Source organism: Hemiscyllium ocellatum, chromosome 1 (genome assembly GCF_020745735.1).
Source record: "Hemiscyllium ocellatum isolate sHemOce1 chromosome 1, sHemOce1.pat.X.cur, whole genome shotgun sequence".
NCBI lineage: Eukaryota > Metazoa > Chordata > Chondrichthyes > Orectolobiformes > Hemiscylliidae > Hemiscyllium > Hemiscyllium ocellatum.
This window is the reverse complement of record NC_083401.1, coordinates 11,507,490-11,528,819: the sequence shown is the minus strand read 5'-3', so window position 1 is coordinate 11,528,819 and position 21,330 is coordinate 11,507,490. Positions and strand designations below refer to the sequence as shown.

Genomic DNA, 21,330 nt, shown 5'->3' with positions numbered 1-21,330 from the left:
TCTGGAGAAGGTGAGGAGGCAATGAGATAGAAGCATCTTAGAAGATAGAAGGATACTAGTTATACAGAGAAACCTCAATTATCCAGCATTCGATTATCTGAATTGGCTTAACTACGTTATTGGCGTTCGATTATCCAAACGTTCGATTATCTGAACAAAATACTCCCCGCCCATGTCGTTCGGATAATGAAGATTCCTCTGCAGATTGTTATAGATAGACTGGAGAAGCTGGGGTTAGTTTCCTTAGCCAGAGGGAGGAGCTTGCATTGAAGTTGTTTATCGTTGATAGGATGGATGAGGGGAAAACATTTCCAGTTGCAGAAAGTGTAGCCACTAAAAGTACCACAGGTATAAGGTAATCGGCAATAGACCCAGAAACACTTTTTTTACCCAGTGTGTCACTGTGGTCAGGAACGTGCTGCCTGAGAGGGAACAGGAAGCAGAATCAAAGGGAAAAGGAAGCACATGCAAGGCCACATGGAAGGAGAAGAGATGTTGTACCAAAGAGCCAGCATAGCTAGCATTGGCCGAATGGTCTCCCTCTGTGCTGAAACATTCCATGATTCTTTGAAGAAATCAGAAAGGAAGTCTCTCAGTACTGTCTGTTTCATTCTCTCCATCTGGGGCCTTGTAAGTCAGCAATCTTGCTTCTTGCTGCAGTGTGGCTCAGTGGTTAGCACTAGGGACCCAGGTTCGATTCCAGCCTTGGATAGCTGCCTATGTGGAGTTTGCACATTTTCCCTGTGATCAGTCAGGGCTTTAGTGGGTTACAAGGTAGTCAGGAAGGAACTGAAGAATGGACTTAGGAGAGCTGGAAAGGGGCTTGAAAAAGCATTAGCAAGTAGAATTAAGGAAAACCATAAGGCGCTCTACATAAGGAACAAGAGAATAGCCAGAGTGAGGGTGGGGCCGATCAGGGATGGTGGAGGGAACTTGCGCCTGGAGTCAGAGAAAGTAGGGGAGGGTCTTAATGAATACTTTGTTTCAGTATTCACTAATAAGAGGGATCTTGATGTTTCTGAGGACAGCGTGAAACAGACTGATATACTCAAACAAGTTGAGTTAAGAAGGAGGATGTGCTGAAAATTTTGAAAAACATAAGGACAGATCAATCCCCTGGGCCAGACGGGATATACTTGAGGTTTCTGCAGGAAGCAAGGGAAGAGATTGCTGCACCTTTGACAAAGATCTTTGCATCCTCACTGTCCACTGGAATAGTACCAGATGATTGGAGGGTAGCAAATGATGTTCTTTTGAGCAAGAAAGGGAATAGGGATAATCCTGGGAATTATAGACCAGTCAGTGGTGGGCAAATAATTGGAGATTTCTGAGAGACAGGATTTATGATAACTTGGAAAACCATAGCTTGATTAGAGATAGTCAGCATGGCTTTGTGAGGGGTAGGTCATGCCTCACAAGCCTTATTGAATATTTTGAGCATGTGACAAAATACATTGATGAAGAGCAGTGGATGTGGTGTATATGGATTTTAGCAAGGCATTTGATCAGGTTCCCCATGATAGGCTCATTCAGAAAGTAAGGAGGGAAGGGATACAGGAAAGTCTGGTTGTCTGGATACAGAATTGGCTGGCCCATAGAAGACAGAGGATGGTAGTAGATGGAAAGTATTTAGCCTGGTGTTCCACAGGGATTGGTTCTGGGACTTCTGCTGTTTGTGATTTTTATAAATGGTTTGGATGAGGAAGTGGAAGGGTGGGTTAATAGGTTGCCAATGACACGAAGGTTGGTGGATCTGTGGGTAGTGTGGAGAGCTGTTGTAGGTTGCAACAGGACATTGATAGGATGCAGAACTGGGCTGAGAAGTGGCAGATGGAGTTCAACCTGGATAAGTGCAAAGTGATTCATTTTGGAAGGTCGAATTTGAATGCAGGTTACAAGGTTAAAGGCAGGATTCTTAGCAGTGTGGTGAATCCGAGGGATCTTGGGGTCCACATCCATAGATCCCTCAAAGTTGCCTCCCAGGTTTGTTCAGAAGCCAAATGGTGAGTTGGCTTTCATGAGCAGGGGGACTGAGTTTTAGAGCCATGAGGTTATGCTGCAGCTGTATAAAGTCCTGGTTAGACCACATTTGGAATATTGTGTTCAGTTCTGGTTGCCTCATTATAGGAAGGATGTGGAAGCTTTAGAAAGAGTGCAGAGGAGATTTACCACGTTGCTGCCTGGACTGGAGGGCATGTCTTATGAAGAAAGGTTGAGGGAGCTCGGGCTTTTCTCATTGGAGTGAAGAAGGGTGAAAGGTGACTTGATAGAGAGAGACAAGATGATGAGAGGCATAGATAGAGTGGATAGTCAGAGACTTTTTCCCACGTAGGAAATGGCTATCAATAGAGAGCATAATTTTAAGGTGATTGGAGGAAGGTTTAGGGGAGATGGCAGAGGTAGGTTCTTTACACAGAGAGGTGTAGGTGCATGGACTGCACTGCCAGCAGTGGCAGTAGAGTCAAGATATTAGGGACATTTAACTGATTCTTGGACAGACACATGGAAGATAGTACAATGAAGGGTATGTAGGTTAGTCTGATCTTGGAGTAGGATAAAAGGCCGGCACAACATTGTGGGCCAAAGGGCCTCTACTGTGCTGTACTGTTCTATGTTCTATGCCTGCATGGGTTTCCTCCCATCATTCAAACAGGTGCAGGACAGGTAGATTGACTGGGCTAAATTGGCCATAGTGTGCAGACGAGGTGGATTAGCCAAGGGTTACAGTGATAGGGTAGGCAAGTGGGTGTTTGGGTGTGATGCTCTTCGGAGAGTCAGTCTCGACTCGATGGGCCGAATGGCCTGCTTCCATGCTATCAGGATTCTACGATTCCTATCTCCCGATTCTGAGTGGATTTTTTTGTTTCCCCTCCCTGGATACTTCCTTCCTCTCCAGTGGTTTCACTCGGCAGTTGTTTCATTCCTCCTGGAATGTGTTCTTGCTGACCAGGCATGTCCTTGGTCTGTGTTCTTGCAGCCTCGGATTTTACAGGCATTCCAGTCCCCTGACTCACAGCGCTGCTGCTTTCTGCTCTTGCTGAATCACTGATTCCACACTCGCAATTGGGAGCCAGCTGGGGGAGATCGAACCCAGCATCTGAACCCACCACCCCTTCCCCCTCACTCCCACACTACACCCACTCCAGCACCAAGCTGCGTTGGGCCTGTTAAAGCCACAAGGCCCAATTTAATATTTCACTAAATCAAACTGGGCAGTGCTCCTTTGACATTATAACTGAGGTATGGAAATAAATTGGAAACTCACAAAATCAAATAAGGTCACCGAAGGAAAGACTCAGAGAACACTCCCAGGTACCTATTCTCCTGCAAACTGTCCTCCTCAGCAACCTCAAGGCTCCAACACTGGGATCTGTGTCTTCAGTCCAGGTTTCTAAACATTGCAGTTCCCTTCATGATCCTCTCTTACTCTCCAAAACTCCCCAACTTCAGATGCTCCCCAAAACCTACCTCAGCTGAGAGGGGAATCCTTGAAATAACAACATTCTAATGATACTCAATAGCGTTTTGGTGGCACACTTCAGCTGTTTTACGGCATTAATGTTCAGTTAAAACGTGAGATAACATGGTCTCCATCTGTATGTCATCCAAACGTTGACAATAGGCTGCATTAATGTCAGTAACAATCGGTAATAGAGCGTTGAGGGACACACTGAGGGACACTGAGTGACAAGGAGAAAGTCAGCACTGCAGATGATGGAGGTCAGAGTCGAAAAGTGTGGCACTGCAAAAGCACAGCAGGTCAGCCAGCGTCAGAGGAGCAGGAGAATTGACATTTCAGTTCCTGATTGAGGGCTTATGCCCAAAATGTCAACTCTCCTGCTCCTCATATGTTTAGATCAGAGTGGTGCTGGAAAAGCACTGCAGGTCAGGCAGCATCCGAGGAGCAGGAAAATCAATGTTTCGGGCAAAAGACCTTCATCAGGAAGGGCTTTTGCCTGAAACGTTGATTTTCTTGCTCCTCAGATGCTGCCTGACCTGCTGTGCTTTTCCAGCACCACTCTGATCTAAACTCTGGTGTCCAGCATCTGCAGTCCTCACTTTTGCTGCTCGTATGCTGTTTAACCGGCTGCGTTTTCCCAGCACCACATTTCCTGATTCCTGAGTGACAACGTAAGAGGTCTCAGTAGAGATACAGTCAGTAACACAAGGCACTGGGGGAGAGGGGTTACTGAGTGACAGTGTGAGGGAGCTGGATTAACATCAGTACAGATACAGTCAGTAACACACGGCACTGGGGGAGAGGGGTTACTGAGTGATAGTGTGAGGGAGCTGGATTAACATCAGTACAGATATAGACAATAACACAGGGTGCTGGGGGAGAGAGGGGTTACTGAGTGACAGTGTGAGGGAGCTGGATTAACATCAGTACAGATACAGTCAGTAACACAGGGTGCTGGGAGGGAGAGGGGTTACTGAGTGACAGTGTGAGGGAGCTGGATTAACATCAATACAGATACAGTCAGTAACACAGGGTATTGGGGGAGACAGTACAGTGTAAGCTGAAAAGTGGTGACTCTCTTACCCCAGAGTTCTGTTTCTTTGTGTCCAGTAAAGCCAGACTGTAGTTGGCCATGAGGTTCGGGGTGCTGAGGACATCTCTGAGGGGGGCTCGCACCTCCCCCAGAAACCTGTGAATTAAGAAAAGGGATAAGAAATGAGTCAACTGTGTGATCCGGAATTCGAATTCACGCTCACCAACGCCCGTTTACCGCTGGTGAAACCAACAGGAGCTGCTTAAACTGAGCCTGGAAATTACATCCATGTTTCAAAGCAGATTTTGCATTTTAATCACACCTTTCTGATTTCTTCCAAAACAGAAGCTAGTTTATTCATAGCAAGTTTGCACAAATAACAATGTTTAATGATCAATGAATATGTTATAGTGATATCAGGTAGGGGGTCCGTATTGGTCAGGATACCATGGGAGAGATTCCCATGTCTACTTCAAGCTCTGCTTCATCCCCTGTGGGAGACCGGGCGCAGTCAAACCTCGATTTAACATCTACACTTATTGCGTTGGGGTGTCATGCTCACAGGTCACTGAATCTGTCCCCTAGTGGGTGAACGATCTCTGGAAACATCTTGTTGTGACCCCCTCCCCCAGCTGATGTTACCGCTGGGCAAGTGAGACCCCAGCATTAAATCTGGCTCTTCGATCATACACATTTTTCTAACTTCAACACGGTGATCATTTGCCGCACCATAGGTTGCAGATATAACAATGAAACAAAATTTTATTCCATATTAGGGAGAGAAAAAACATGAACCAAAATATCAAAATATGGAACATGGGTTTAAAACATACGGCAAAAACTAAATCTCATCTCATCGTCAATGTCATTATTTCACAGCAATCCAAAGACACTGAAGTTATCTTTCAGTTTGACTTGACTGCTCCTCCCCAGTTCTTATTAGGAACTAAGAAGTGTCCTTCCAGCGATGCTCAAGAAACTGAGAGTTTAAACTTTCTCAGTCGTTTAGAGCTCTGCAGGTTTGCAACCAACACGCCTGGATCTGGAATTTCATTTGCTGAATATTTATACCGGGGTAATAATTCCCTCAGCTCCTTTTTTAGGAAGACATTTCGAAGCAGTAGTTCAAGAAGGCAGTTTACCACCACCTTCTCAAGAGCAACAAGGGATGAGCAATAAATGCTGGCCCAGCCAGTGCCACCCACGGCCCGTAAGTGAATTAAAAACAAAAAGATTACTGTGCTTCTCAATCCCGAGCCTGAAGGCGTTTCAATCTCCACTGCTCCTTTGACACCACCGAGGCCGCAAGGGCAGTGGATAATGGGAATGCTGCCATCGACAATTCCCCTCTCAACCACTCACCATCCTGACTTGGAAATAGAAAAATATTTCAAACAGTATTCTAAATTAAGATAACTTGGTCTGGGGTTTTCTTTTTCCTTTTGGGTCATACACTATCTCCAAGATTGTAGGGATAGGGTAGCAGTTGGTTCTGCATGTGCTGCTCTGTGGAGGGTCAATGTGGACTTGATGGGCTGAATGGCCTGCTTCCACATTGTAGGGATTCTATGGTTTACCTTTAACATTCAAACATGCATATTGCACTCGGTAACACAGAATGTTTCAATACATGTTGAAAGATATATGATTTATAGATGCTCATGTCATTTCAGAATTTGGATTTCAAGCTAGTGGCATATGGGTGCTGCCTACTTTGTAAAGGGTTTAAGAACAAATTCAGAAAGTCATTTCTGGAGTAGTGACTTAATCCAATATGTGCGAGAGAACAAACTCCTAAAATGTGAATGGAAGATTACCATGGCTTGAGGATTATGACAGAGTGTAAACATTGCAGGCATGAGCATGCTTTCAATTTAGGATAATCAAGGATTGATTTTAATTTTGAAGGGTCCAGGGCCTGGCTTGTCAGGAGTTCAGAAGGATATCTCCAAGAAAATCTTGAGGGTCAGCAGAGATGCAGAAGTGTTCTCTGGCTATGGACTTGAGATCTAAGGAATACCATTTCAGAATAGAAGACAATCCATTCAGGAGTGAAACGAGTTGGAACATTCTTCATCCAGATGGTGGTGAATCATTAGAACTCTCTACTCCAGAAGGCTGTGGAAACTCAGTCATTAACTAATTTAAAGTCAGAGATGACTAGATTTCTTGTTACAAATGCAATTGAGAGATGTAGAATAGTGTGGGAAACGAGCTCAATGATCAGCTGTGATCTAGAGTGACAGAGTATGCTCAAGGGGCTGGAAGGCCTGCTCCTATTCTGATATTCCTCCCACTTAACTGGGTGAGTGCAGCTCAGGAACGCGACAGAATCCAAGGCAGAGCAGTTACTTGCTTGGCACTCCCTTCAACACCCACTCCCTCCACTAACTGTGCTCAGTAGCAGCAGCAGCTTGTACCATCTACAAGCTGCTCTGCAGAAATTCACTAAGGCTCCTTCAATGCCATCTAAACTCAAGAGCAGCAGTTACATGGGAACCCTGCCATCGACAAGTTCCCCTGTAAACCACTCACCATCCTGACTTGGAAACATTTTGCTGCTCCTTCACTGTCACTGGGTCAAATCCCTGGAATTCCCTCCCTAACGGGTCAATCGACAGCAGGTGAAATGCAGCAGTTTAAGAAGGCAGGTGACCTCTACCTTCTCAAAGGGGGGCACCTAGGGAATCAGCAAAAATTGCTCACCCAGCCAATCATGTCCATACCACGTAAAAACCAAAACAACATTGACAATAATTCACTGTGTGCTACTGGGTACAATGTCCCTCTGTATTGTAAGATAATTGAGCATTTGTTATTGTGTACAACATACACCTCCACAGATTGAGTGTGACTGGGAATAATGTTCCTGGACAGTATATAATAACACACTGTTGTGGAGGGGATTGAAATATGTGTTGCTGGAAAAGCGCAGCAGGTCAGGCAGCATCCAAGGAGCAGGAGAATCGACGTTTCGGGCATGAGCCCTTCTTCAGTGATAGTGTCCCTACCTTTGAGTCAGGTACACCCAGTTCAAGTCCCACCTTACATTACTTAAACTGTTGATTCAAAGATGTCTATAAAAAGACACTGTTGATGTGTGAATCCTATAAGAGCAAAGGTGGTTAACTCATTTGGCTGGACAGCTGGTTAGTGACACTGAGTGATGACAATAGGATCAGTGCTGGGCCCATTGCTGTTTGATAGCTATATTCATGATTTGAATGTGAATGTACACGCAATGATTAGTAAGTTGGCTGATGACACTAAAGTAGATGGTATCATGGACAGTGAGGAAAGTCGTCAGAAGTTGCAGCAGGACCTTGATCAGCCGGGGAAGTGGGCCGAGAAATGGCAAATGGAGTTTAATATAGATGGGTGTCAGGTCTTGCATTTTGGAAAGTCAAGTCAAGGTAAGAGCTTCATGGTGAATGGTAGGGCCTTAAGGAGTGTAGTGGAACAGAGGGATCTTGGTTTGGGAGCAGCTATCTGAAGGGAAGTCCACATTTGATATGTGGGAGGCTTTCAAATGTATGTTAAAGATAGTGCAGGATAGGCATGGGCGGGAAAGGTTCTGAGGGATAAAATCTGTTTATATTTGGAGAAGAATGGGCTTATCATTGACAGGTAACATGGTTTAGTGCGGGGGAGATCATGCCTTACTAACGTAATAGAGTTCTTTGAGGAAGTGACCAAGTTGATAGACGAAGGAAGGGCTGTTGATGTCATATACGTGGACTTTAGTCAGGCATTTGATAAGGTTCCCCATGGTAGACTAATGGGGAAAGTGAAGTCACATGGTGTGAAGGATGTTCTAGCTAGGTGGATAAAGAACTGGTTGAGCAACAGGAGACAGAGAGTAGTAGTTGAAAGGGGTTTCTCAAAATGGAGAAAGGTGACCAGTGGGGTTCCACAGGGGTCAGTGCTGGGACCACTGTTGTTTGTAATATATATAAATGATCTGGAAGATTAGATTAGATTAGATTAGATTAGACTTACAGTGTGGAAACAGGCCCTTCGGCCCAACAAGTCCACACCGACCCGCCGAAGCGAAACCCACCCATACCCCTACATTACCCCTTACCTAACACTACGGGCAATTTAGCATGGCCAATTCACCTGACCCGCACATCTTTGGACTGTGGGAGGAAACCGGAGCACCCGGAGGAAACCCACACAGGGCACTGTTGGTATGATCAGCAAGTTTGCAGATGACATGAAGATCGGAGGAGTAGCAGAAAGCATAAGGGACTGTCAAAGAATATAGAGGAATATAGATAGAGTTGGGTGGAGAAGTGGCAGATGGAGTTCAATCCAGGCAAATGTGAGGTGATGCATTTTGGGAAGTCTAATTCTAGAGTGAACTTTACTGTGAATGTTGGGAAAAGTTGATGGGCAGAGAGATCTGGGAATGCAGGTCCATTGTACCCTGAAGGTTGCTGCACAGGTGGTTAGAGTGGTCAAGAAGGCATATAGTATGTTTGCCTTCATTGGATGGGGTATTGAGTATAAGAGCTGGCAAGTCATTTTAAAATTATACACGATGTTGGTTCCTCTGCATTTATAATACTGTGTACAGTTCTGGTCGCCACATTACCAAAAGGATGTGGACTCTTTGGAGAGGATGCAGAAAAGGCTTACGAGGATGTTGCCTGGTATGGAAGGTGCTAGCTATGAAGAGAGGTTGAGTAGGTTAGGTTTATTTACACTAGAAAAAAGAGATTGAGGGGAGACCTGATTGAGGTTTACAAAATCATAAAGGGTATAGACAGGTTGGATAGAGACAAGCTTTTTCCCAGGGTGAAGGATTCAATAATGAGAGGCCACGATTTCAAGGTGAGAGGTGGAAAGTTTAAGGGGGATACACGGGTAAGTACTTCACAGAGGGGGTGAGCTTTTGGAACGTGTTGCCAGCCGAGGTAGTAGAAGCAGGCACGGTAGATTCATTTAAGATGCATCTGGACTGAAGGTGGGTAGCAGAGGGATACAGATTCTTAGGAATTGGGTGATAGGTTTAGACTGTGGATTTGGATCAGCTCAGGCTTGGAGGGCTAAAGGGCCTGTTCCTAGTCTGTAAACTTTCTTTGTTCTTTGTTCTAGTGCACGGTTCTCTGAAAGTGGAGTCACAGGTAGACGGGGCAGTGAAGAAGGTTTTTGGCACACCGGCCTGCATCAGTCAGGGCATTGAGTATAGAAACTGGGAAGTTATGTTGCAGTTGTGAAGGACATTGGTGAGGCTGCACTTGGAGTATTGTGTTCAGTTTTGGTCACCTTGCTGTTACTAAGGATGTTATTAAACTAGAAACAGTGCAGAAGAAATTTACAAGGATGTTGCCAGGACTCAGCAGCCTGAGTTATAGGGAGAGGTTGGACAGGCTAGGACTTTTTCCTTTAGAGCATAAGGGACTAAGGCGGGGGAGATCTTATCGAAGTGTATAACATCACGAGAGGCATGGATAAGGTGAAAGCACTAAGACTTTTTCCAAAAGTTTGGGGAATTGAGGACTAGAGGGCATCAGTTTAAGGTTCAAGGGGAAAGAATAAAAGGGAACCTGAGGGTCAACCTTTTTACAGAGATACGCATATGGAATGAACTGTCAACAGAAGTGCTTGGTGTAGGTCCATTAACAACATTTAAAAGGCATTTGGACAAATACATGGATAGGAAAGGATCAGAAGGGTATGGGGCATTGCAGCCGTCTATTTGGCTGTGCACATTCCGTGCTATTTGCCAGGATTAGCGTCAATGGACGTTTTGGTCGGGATGGACCGGGTTGGGCCAAAGACCCTGTCTCTGCATCGTAAAACTCTATGACTCTAACATTAAGGTTTGATTCCTGTTGTTGCTGAGGTCACTACGAGAGTTCCACCTTCTACCCAGTACCAAATCCAAAGTGGCCTCTCCCTTTAATTTGATTTTGATGGAATGATCATTCTGTCCAGTTTTCCTTTCCCATTTCCTTTTTAACAGATAACTCAAATGGCCAATGTTCAGCAAGAGAATGAATATACAAGACTCGCGCCAGCTCTCCGTAAAGCACAGTAGCATTGCTAGTCATGGCTGGAAGGAGCTTGCTGTTTAATTAGTCAAAGTTTCAATGTGTCCATTGCACCATCTCATACTTTAAGTCATAATATCTTGACGATGAGGCAGAGGGGCGGAGGGGCGGTGGACAAGGAGAGAAATGGAAGTAAATCCTGCTGTTTAAATCCTCCTCAAATAATGGATTCTGGCGATCTGAAATCAATAAAAAAAACTCAGCAGGATCTGTGGAGACAGAAACAGAACTAGCATTTCGGGCCCATTGTGACTCTCTTTCAGGAGTAAAACTGTTTCGGAGAGTCTGTGGAACTTGAGACATAAACTCTGCTGCTCTCCACAGATGCTGCCAGACCTGCTGAGTTTCTCCAGCAATTTCTAGTTCCCAGTACCTTATGAGACCCCCCCTGTGCCCAGCGGTCTCCAAGACACGAACTGTGGTCACAGGAGGATGTACGGCACAGGGAATAGGCCGTATCATCAAAGTGTGGGACAGCCAAGGACAACAATCCTTCCTGCACAACCTAACTGTGACCCTGCTGAAGTTATAAATAACCCCAGGAAACGCCCACTGCTTAAGCACACTGTCTAAGGTGTATCCTTAATGTGAGTGTTGACAGTGCGGACTTGGAAACATCGCAGCCATCAATTCGGCTGTGCACATTCTGTGCTATTTGCCAGGATCAGGGCCAGACTCCTTGGCAACCGTCGTCGGGTCATTTCCTGACGGCGAGCACTCAGCCTGATTTACTGGAAATGCCGTGGGTTACTGCTGTCAAACAGCTGGCAGAGCACAGCCACACTTGGATTGCCAGGAAAGGGCTGTACATAAACCAGAGTATTTATAGAGACCTGACTCACAGTGAAAGGAACCAGCCACCACAGGACTGTTACCTGTGGGAGAATTCCTATGTACTATACAATGACCCATTGCATGTTCCTATATACAATAGACAGTAGCACATTAAACGAAAGGTTGGATAGGCTGGGAATATTTTTCACGGGAGCGTAGGAGGTTGTGAGGCGACCTGCTGGAAGTTTATAAAATAATGAGGGGTACAGATAGAGTTAATGGGAATTGGCCTTTTCCCCAAGATGGAGAATTCCAACACTAGGGGCACATTTTTAAGGTGAGAGGAGAGAGATTCAAAAGAGACATAAGAGGCACATTTTTTACACAGAGAGTGGTTCGCCCGTGGAATGAACTTCCTGGGGAAGGGGTGAATGTGGGTACAATTACAATGTTTAAAAGACATTTGGATGGATACGTGAATAGGAAAGGTTTGGAGGGCATCAAAATTAGAGTGGTGCTGGAAAAGCACAGCAGGTCAGGCAGCATCTGAGCAGCAGGAAAATCGATGTTTCGGGCAAAAGCTCTTCATCAGGAATCCGGTTTGCAGGAATACGGACCAGGAGCAGGCAGGTGGGACTAGATTAGTTTGGGATTATGGTCAGCATGGACTGGTTGGACCCAAGGGTCTGTATCTATGCCCAGAATAGCATTAGGACAAGTAACAAATACTGTGCTTTTATACAATATTCATTAAGTGTTGTGCTCAGTAACATGAGAATACACATGGTATTATAGAGTGTGGTAAAGTCACTCTAGTCCTATCAGACCATCAAGGTGTTTTCTCATTGGAGAGAGATGACTGGTAATGAGTTTAACCTGAGGGTCACCATGCCTCAGGTGAGAATGTGGGACTCTTATAGTGACCTCAGCAGCAACAGGAATCAAACCCTTAATGCTAGAGTCATAGAGACTTACAGCACAGAGACAGTCATTCATTTATTCCTGATATAACTATAGAAAGCTTGAGGGTTTTCCTTGATCCTACCTGCTAACAACTTCTCATGTCCCCTCCTGGCTCTTAGTTCTTTCTTTCGGTCCTTCCTGGTTAACTTGTAATTCTCGAGCACTCTAATTGAGCCTTCATGCCTCATCTTAACATATACCTCTTTCTTTCTCTCGACAACAAATTCAACTTCTTTAGTAAACCATGGCTCCCTTGCTCGATAACTTCCTCTCTGCCTATCAAGGACCCGTAGTAGCTGTTCCTTGAACAAGCTTCACATTTCAATTGTGCCCATCCCCTGCAGTTTCCTTCCCCATCCTATGCATCCTAAACCTTGCCTAATCGCATCATAATTGCCTTTCCCCCAGCAATACCTCTTGCCCTGCGTTATACCTGCCCCTTTCCATTGCTGAAGTAAACATAACCGAATAGTGGTCACTATCACCAAAGTGCTCACCTACCTCCAAATCTAACACTGGGCTAATGGTAAGAATCTTGGTAGTTTAGATGAGCAGAGAGATCTCAGTATCCATGTACTGATCACTGAAAGTTGGCATGCAGGTTGATAGGGTTGTTAAGAAGGCATAAAGTGTGTTAGGTTTCATTGGTAGAGAGATTGAGTTTCAGAGCCACAAGGTCACACTGCAGCTGCACAAAACTCTGGTGCAGCTGCACTTGGAGTACTGCAATACTGGTCACTGCAATATGGAAAGATGTGGAAGCTTTGGAAAGGGGCAATTTCAGAGGAGATATGCTAGGATGTTGCCTGGAAGGTCTTATGAGGAACATGGGACTTGAGGCTGTTTTCGTTAGAGAGAAGAAGGTTGAAAGGTGACTTAATTGAGACATATAAGATAATCAGAGGGTTAGATAGGGTGGACAATGAGAGCTATTTTCCTCAGATGATGATGACTAGCACAAGGGGACATAGCTTTTAATTGAGGGGGTGATAAATATAGGACAGATGTCAGAGGTAGGTTCTTTAACCAGAGAGTAGTAGGGGCGTGAAATGCCCTGCTTGCAACAGTAGTAGACTTGCCAACTTTAAGGGCAGTTAAATGGTCATTGGATAAACAGATGGATAAAAATGGAATAGCATAGGTTAGATGGGCTTCAGATCGGTTCCATAGGTCGGTGCAACATCGAGGGCTGAAGGGCCTGTACTGTGCTGTAATGTTCTATGTTCTAAAATCAATTTTGCAGGGGATGTGCTTGAATGGTTGTAGAGTTGGCTTCAAGCAAGACATGAGCACTTGTTCAATGGTCTTCCCATTCAATCTGGGGGGTACTGTTGATGGAATTTCTCTAGCCTCTTATGTTTTGTGACAATGCTACTCCTTTAACAAGGTTATGTCCTTGCTTTTTTTTCAAAAGGCAGAGGTTCCAATATGTCTGGTGTTATCTACTTGAGAAAGCTTTTATGCCTTTCTTTTAAAACACTTTACTTGAAAGGGTTCTGAAAAGATTTATAAGGATGTTACCAGGGTTGGAGGATTTGAGCAGGAGGGAGGGGCTGAACAGGCTGGGGCTGTTTTCCCTGGAGCATCGGAGGCTGAGGGGTGACCTAATGAAGGTTTATAAAATCATGAGGGGCATAGATACGGTAAATAGACAAAGTCTTTTCCCTGGGTGGGGAGTCCAGAACTAGAGGGCACGAATTTAGGGTGAGAGGAGAAAGATATAAAAGGGACGTAAAGGGCGATGTTTTCACACAGAGGGTGGTACGTGTATGGAATGAGCTGCCAGAAGAAGTGGTGGAGGCTGGTATAGTTACAACATTTAAAAGGCATCAAGAAGGGTACGTGAACAGGAAAGGTTTAGAGAGATCTGGGCCAAGTGCTGGCAAATGGGATTAGATTATTTTAGGATATCTTGTCAGCCTGGACAAGCTGGACTGAAGGGTCTGTTTCTGTGCTGCACAGCTCTGTGACTCTGAGTTTAAAAAAATGCTCTTCATCACAGTCCTACATGGCTTCCCACTTACTTTGAAATTGTGCTCTCTGGTTCTAGGCTGGGCCCCAGCCTATTCAACCTTTCCCTCTGGCTCACATCCTCCAACCCTGGCAACATCCTTGTAAATCTTTTCTGAACCCTTTCAAGTTTCACAACATCCTTACAATAGGAAGGAGACCAGAATTGCACGCAATATTCCAAATGTCGCCTAACCAATGTCCTAACCAACAGCCGCAACATGACGTCCCAAGTCCTGTACTCAATACTCTGATCAATAAAGGAAAGCATACCAAACGCCTTCTTCACTATCTTAGCTACCTGCAACTCCACTTTGAAGGAGCTATGAACTTGCACTCCAAGGTCTCTTTTCTCAGCAACATTCCCTAGGACCATACCATTAAGTGTATAAGTCCTGCTAAGATTTGCTTTCCCAAAATACAGCACCTCGCATTTATCTAAATTAAACTCCACCTGCCACTTCTCAGCCCATTGGCCCATCTGATCAAGAATTCATTGTAATCTGAGGTAATGTTTCAACACCCCCTCCCACTCTGCCAAGGGCATGCAGGTCCTGGGCCTCCTCCACTGCCACTCCCTCACCACCTGATGCCTGGAGGAACAAGACCTCATCTTCCTCCTCGGAACACTTCAACTCCAGGGCATCAATATGGACTTCACCAGTTTCCTCATTTCCCCTCCCCCACCTTACCCCAGTTCCAGCCTGCCAGCTCAACACCATCCTCATGACCTGTCCATCTGCCAATCTTCCTTTCCACCGATCCACTCCACCCTCCCCTCTGACCTATCACCTCCATCCCCAGCCCCATTCACCTATTGCACTCTTTGCTACCTTCTCCCCAGCCCCACCCCCGCCATTTATCTCTCTACCCTGGATGCTCCCTGCCTCATTCCTGATGAAGGGTTCCTGCCTGAAACATTGATTTTCCTGATTCTCGGATGCTGCGTGACCTGCTGTGCTTATCCAACACCACTCTAATCTTAACCTTCTTCACTGTCCACTACACCTCCAATTTTGGTGACATATGCAAACTTATGAACAATACCTCTTATGCTCACATCCAAATCATTTATGTAAATGATGAAAAGTAGTGGACCCAGCACCGATCCTTGTGGCACTCCACTGTTCACAGGCCTCCAGTCTGAAAAACAACCCTCCACCACCACCCTCTGTCTTCTACCTTTGAGCCAGCTCTGTATCCAAATGGCTAGTTCTCCCTGTATTCCATGAGATCTAACCTAATCAGTCTCCCATGGGGAACCTTGTCGAACGCCTTACTGAAGTCCATATAGATGACATCTACTGCTCTGCCCTCATCCATAATCTTTGTTACTTCTTCAACAAACTTAGTCAAGTTTGTGAGACATGATTTCCCACCCACAAAGCCATTATGACTATCCTGAATCAGTCCTTGCCTTTCCAAATACATGTACATCCTCCCCCTCAGGATTCCCTCCAACAACTTACCCACCACTGAGGTCAGGCTCACCGGTCTATAGCTCCCTGGCTTGTCTTTACCACCCTTCTTTAATATTGGCAGCACGTTAGCCAACCTCCAGTCTTCCGGCAACTCACCTGTGACTATCGATGAGATAAATAATCTTTCGAATTGCCTACCCCAGGAAACAGTGGTGACTCAATCAGTGGGAATAGTTACCGATTAACAGATTTACTAGGGGTCACGAGCTCAAGGTGAGAGGGGGAAAGTTTAGGGGAGATATGCATGGAAAGTTCTTTCCACAGAGGGTGGTGGGTGCCTGGAATGTGTGACCAGCGAAGATGGTACAGGTTGGCACGATAGTGTCATTTAAAGATGCATCTAGACAGATCCATGACTGGGCAGGAAGCAGAGTGATACGGATCGTTAGAAAACAGGCAACAGGTTTAGATAGAGGATCCAGATTGGCGCAGACTTGGAGGGCCGAAGGGTCTGTTCCTGTGCTGTAATGTCCTTTGTTCTTTGCTCTATTTCTAATGATGCAAAAGGAAATGGGGACTACGTAAGGGAAAAACAGTCACTGAAATGGATGATCAATCATGATCACATTGAGTGGCAGAACTGACCTGACGGGCCTAATGATTAAACGAAATGGACTCAGGGATCTTCCTCATTTGCAAAGGACCTGGGATTTTCTCTGTTGTGATAAACAGCAGCTGCTTGAGGTGGATGTATTTTCAGGAAAGCTAGCCAAGTATATATATAGATAGATTTGGTTTGGTTACGCTATGATTAGATCAAACGGCCAGAAGAAGTAGGAACAGGTCATTCCACACTGCTCCCTTTTTTTTAAAAGAGGAAAACTCAGCCTGGAAAGTGTTCCAATTACGGCTGACAAATTAAATCGAGGACAGAATCAGAAATTACTGGAGAAACTCAGAAGGCAACAGGTTCTGCATAAGGGTCATTGGACCCAAACCATTAACTCTGTGCTTTCTCTCCACAGACGCGAACAGACCTGCTGAGTTTCGCCAGCAATTTCTGTTTTTGTTTCTGATTTCCAGCACCTGCAGATATTTGTTTGAAATGAAATCAAAGATTGGATCAGATCAGTGGATGAGACGCATTAATGTGGCCAAAAGGAAACGGTCATCCTGAGGATTTTATCCCATTGTCCTATTTTAGAATATTGCAAAGAAGGATCAAGAAAATTATTAAGAAAGGAAATATCGAATATATTGGGAGTTAAGGTGGCTAAATCACCTGTACCTGCTATTCTACATTCTAGAGTGTTGAAAGAGGTGGTTGTTGAGATATACACTGATAGGGTTTAGATTAGATTACTTACAGTATGGAAACAGGCCCTTCGGCCCAACAAGTCCACATCGACCCATTCCTCTACCCTAACTAATGCGCCTAGCACTATGCACAATTTAGAATGGCCAATTCACCCTAACCTGCACATTTTCGGACTGTGGGAGGAAACGCAGGCAGACACGGGGAGAATGTGCAAACTCCACATAGACAGTTGCCCGAGGTGGGAATTGAACCCGGGTTTCTGGCGCTGTGAGTAGCAGTGCTAACCACTGAGCCACCGTGCCGCACACTCTCATTTTCTCTGCAAGAGAAAAAAAATGACCTGTTCCTACATCTTCTGTTCTTATGTTCTAATCATAGCATAACCTACCGATCTATCGGCACTTGGCTAACTTTCCTGAAAACGGATTAACCTCAACCAGTCGCTGTCTGTCACAACGGCAACGTTTGGCAAAAATCACAAAGCCCTTTCAAAATGAGGAAGCTCACTCAGCCCATTTTGTTCAATCTTCCAACAAGGTCTTTCCTTCACCAGCTGTATGTCCCCTCCAAGTCATGTACAGTCCTGGCAATCCCATAAAAACATAAGACTTGGGAGGAGAAGGAATCAAAAAGTGTGATGCTGGAAAAGAGCAGCATCCGAGGACCAGGAAGGTCGGTGTTTTGAGCATAAGCTCTTCATCAGGAATGGGGGTTGGGGGTGGGGAGAAAGGGTGCTGAGAGTTAAATGGAAGAGGGATGGGGCTGAGGGGGGGAGGTAGCTGGGAATGTGATAGGTCAATGCAAGTGGGGGGATGATGGTGACAGGTCAGAGCAGAGGGTGGAGTGGATAGGTGGGAAGGAAGATGGATAGGTGGGACAGGTCAAAGGGTGGTGCCAAGTTGGAGGGTTGGATCTGGGATAGGGTGGTGGGGGGTGGAGAGATGAGGAAACTGGTGGAAGGAGGCCACTCAGCCCACCAAGTCCTTCCTGCCATTCAGTGAGGTCATGGCTGATCTGCTCATCTTTAACTTCACTTTTCCCTATAAAACTTGACTCCCCAGCCATCCCAGCCTTGAACATACAGAATGGCTCCGCCTTGACAGCCCTCTGTGGGAAAGGATTCCACAGATTGACTGTCCTCTGAGAGAAGAAATTCCTCCTCACCTCTGCCCTAACTGGGCAACCCCTTTACTCTGAGGTGATGCCCTCTGGTCCTAGACTTTCCGACTCTCTGCATCTCCCCTATCAAGCCCGGTGTGAATGGTTAATAAGGCCTCCTCTCATTCCTGAAAATTCCAATGAGTACAGTCTCAATCTATTCAGCCAAAAGGGAAAATGCTGGAAAATCTCAGCAGGTTTGGCAGCCTCTGTAAGGTGAGAAAGGAGCTGACGTTTTGAGTCTAACTGACCTCTTATCAAAGCCTCGACAAAGGGTCAGTTAGACTCGAAACATCAGCTCTTTTCTCTCCTTACAGAGGCTGCCAGACCTGCTGAGATTTTCCAGCATTTTCTCTTTTGGTTTCAGATTCCAGCATCCGCAGTAATTTGCTTTTATCAAATCTATTCAGCGTTTTCTCATGAAATTAACAGACCAGTGCTCCCAAATCCCTTTGTGCTGCAACTTTCTGCAGTCTTGCTCCATTTATATAATATTCAGCCGCTCTTCTTCCTGGCAAACTGCATATTTTACCGTTTTCCCACATTATATTCCATCTGTCACTGTTTTCCCCACTCGCTTGACTTGTCTATGGAGCCTCTGGTGCCAAGTCGAATCCAGTTTGATTCTGTGGTTAAGTATAGTCCACCTTCGTTGGTCGTACATCAGGATGGGAGACAGTGAGGAGTGCAGATGCTGGAGAATAAAGGTTGGTGAAGTGAGCTGGAAAAGCACAGCCGTTCAGGCAGCATCCGAGGTGCAGGAGATTCGGTGTTTCAGGCAAGATCCTCCATCAGGACAGGGGAAGGGGAGGGGTGGGGGGCTGAGCGATAAATAGGGGGAAGGGAGGGCAGGGCTAGGGGAAGGCTTGACGATAGGCGGGCAAAAGCAGGCAGTGATGGTGATAGGTTGGTGGGAAGTGTGAAGTGGATAGGTGGGAGGGAAGATGGACAGGCTGGTCAGGTCAAGAGGCCGGAGGGTTGGATCTGGGAAGGGGTGAGGCGAGGGGAGATTGGGAATGTTGATGCCATGTGGTTGTAGGCTCCCAAGGCGGAAGATGAGGTGTTCCTCCTCCAGTTTGTGGGTGGCCTTGTGTAGGTGGTGGAGGTGGCCCTTCATGGGGAGGTTGAGGGGGAGGGGGATGTGGATGGCCACTGGAAAACGGGGTTGCTTGGTATGTACGGACCAGAGATGTTCCCTGGACCACTCTCCGAGTTTGCACTCAGTCACTCTGTTGCAGAGGAGACGACATCGAGAGCAACGGATGCAGTAAATGAGGTTGGAGGATGTACATGTAAATCTCTACTGGGTTTGGAATGACCCTTTGGGGCCATGGGCAGAGGTGAGAAGGGAAGTGTGGGCGTAGATTTTGAACCTCTTACGGCAGTGGGAGAAGGTGCCCTATCTCCCCCTTCCCTCTTTTTATCTCTCAGTCCCCCTCCCCAGCCTTGATGAACGGTCCTGCCCAAAACATCAACTCTCTCTCTCTCCTCGGATGCTGCCTGACCTGCTGCGCCTCTCCATTAGGATGGGCTGGTCAGGATATCTGCCTGAAGATTACTCAACAAAGGAAGCAGGGTGAGAATTTTCCAGAAGAACAATGCAGAGAGAAAACCAGGATTGAGTACGTCAGCGAGCCACAGAGCGAGCGGTACACGGAGATGAGTTGGGCGGCACTGATCAAGGCAACATTCCACAGACTTCCTGCTTCTTTTCTGCGGTAGGTGGAGCTAAGATAGGGAAATGTCTGCTTCAAGGAACAACTCTATCGTGTGAAAGAAGAGATTTGCTTTATCTTTGGCCTGCAAGGCTTCCTGTTTTGTTGCACATTCTTGGCTCAGTTTCCCTGACAGATTTACTCATATGTTCACTCACGGGGGATTATGGACACCTCTGACTAGGCCGGCATTTATTGCTCACCCTTAATTGCCCAGAGGGCAGTTAAGAGTCACCACATCGCTGTGGGTCTGGAGTCACGTGTAGGCCTGACCAGGTAAGGATGGCAGTTTCCTTCCCTGAAGCGAACCAGGTAAGTTTTTTTGCTAACAGTCGTTTCATGATTAGAGCCTCAGATTTTTTATTGAATTCAAATGCCACCATGTGCCATAGTGGGATTTGAACCTGGCGTGCCCCGGGCATTAGCTGAGTTTCTGGGTTAACAGTGATAATCTCACTAATATCATTGTCTCCCTTGTTGATGTACACAATACAAATTCTCAGTGGGTCAAACCCCCATCACAGTTAGGGAGTGCAAATCCCTCCCCACTTAAGCACAAGATTTAAGGTGAATGTTTTGCGACAGTGCTGAGGGATATAGGAACAGGAGTAGACCATTCAGCCCATCAAGCCTGCCCCACCATTCAGTTCAAGCACGGCCAATCAAAGACATCAATGTCTTTCCCCCACTTCAACCCAGCATCCCTGTATGCCACACTGGGAATCGGAAATGTCCAATCTCTGCCTCAAACATACTTAAAGATTGGGCATCTGCAAACCTCTGGGGACAGAGAATTCCTAATATTCACCATTTTCTGAGTAGATTGATTCTTGAAGGGGCTGTCTTTATTGTTAAACAAGAGACCCGTCGCAGGTGGATACGGCAATTCTCCACAACACTATCACAAAGAAGGTTGTGCGGCAGTGAAGGGCAGAGCTAAAAGGGACCCAAGGGGCAATGTTTTCACACTCACATCCCAAGCAAGAATAGAGAATAGTAAGGAGCATTCTTGTGAAGGCTCTCAGTGTCGTGTCGTGGGTGTGTTATGGAGGAAGTGGTACAGTAGCAGGAGGACATCAAGCCCTAATATTGGTTGTGGGAAGTCAAATTTGCACCAGAAAAGAGTGGGTAAGGATAACTTGCATTTCCAAAACAGTTTTCCCAACTCCAGGACACCCAGGACACTTTAACACCAAAGAAGCTGCACGTTTACATTTCACTTTTAGTGTCTTACAGTCATAGAGACGTACAGCACAGAAACAAATCCCTTGGTCCAACGCGTCCATGCTGGCCAGTTTTCCCAACCCAATCTAGTTCCACCTGCCAGCACTTGGCCCATATCCCTCCAAACCCCTCCTATTCTCATACCCATCCAGATGCCTTTTAAATGTGGTAATTATACCAGCCTCCACCACATCC

At 45.9% G+C, this 21,330-nt stretch overlaps 1 protein-coding gene across 6 annotated transcripts in view; it reads right to left on the bottom strand.

Moving 5' to 3' along the window:
- The window catches only part of dysf (dysferlin, limb girdle muscular dystrophy 2B (autosomal recessive)), a 440,247-nt gene that overhangs the window by 297,566 nt on the left and 121,351 nt on the right, over window positions 1–21,330 (bottom strand). For all 6 annotated transcript variants that reach the window (XM_060835988.1, XM_060835909.1, XM_060836235.1 and 3 more), the window contains exon 4: window positions 4,544–4,649. In XM_060835988.1, coding sequence (XP_060691971.1) covers window positions 4,544–4,649 — 106 coding nt within the window. The remainder of the gene's footprint in view (window positions 1–4,543; window positions 4,650–21,330) is intronic.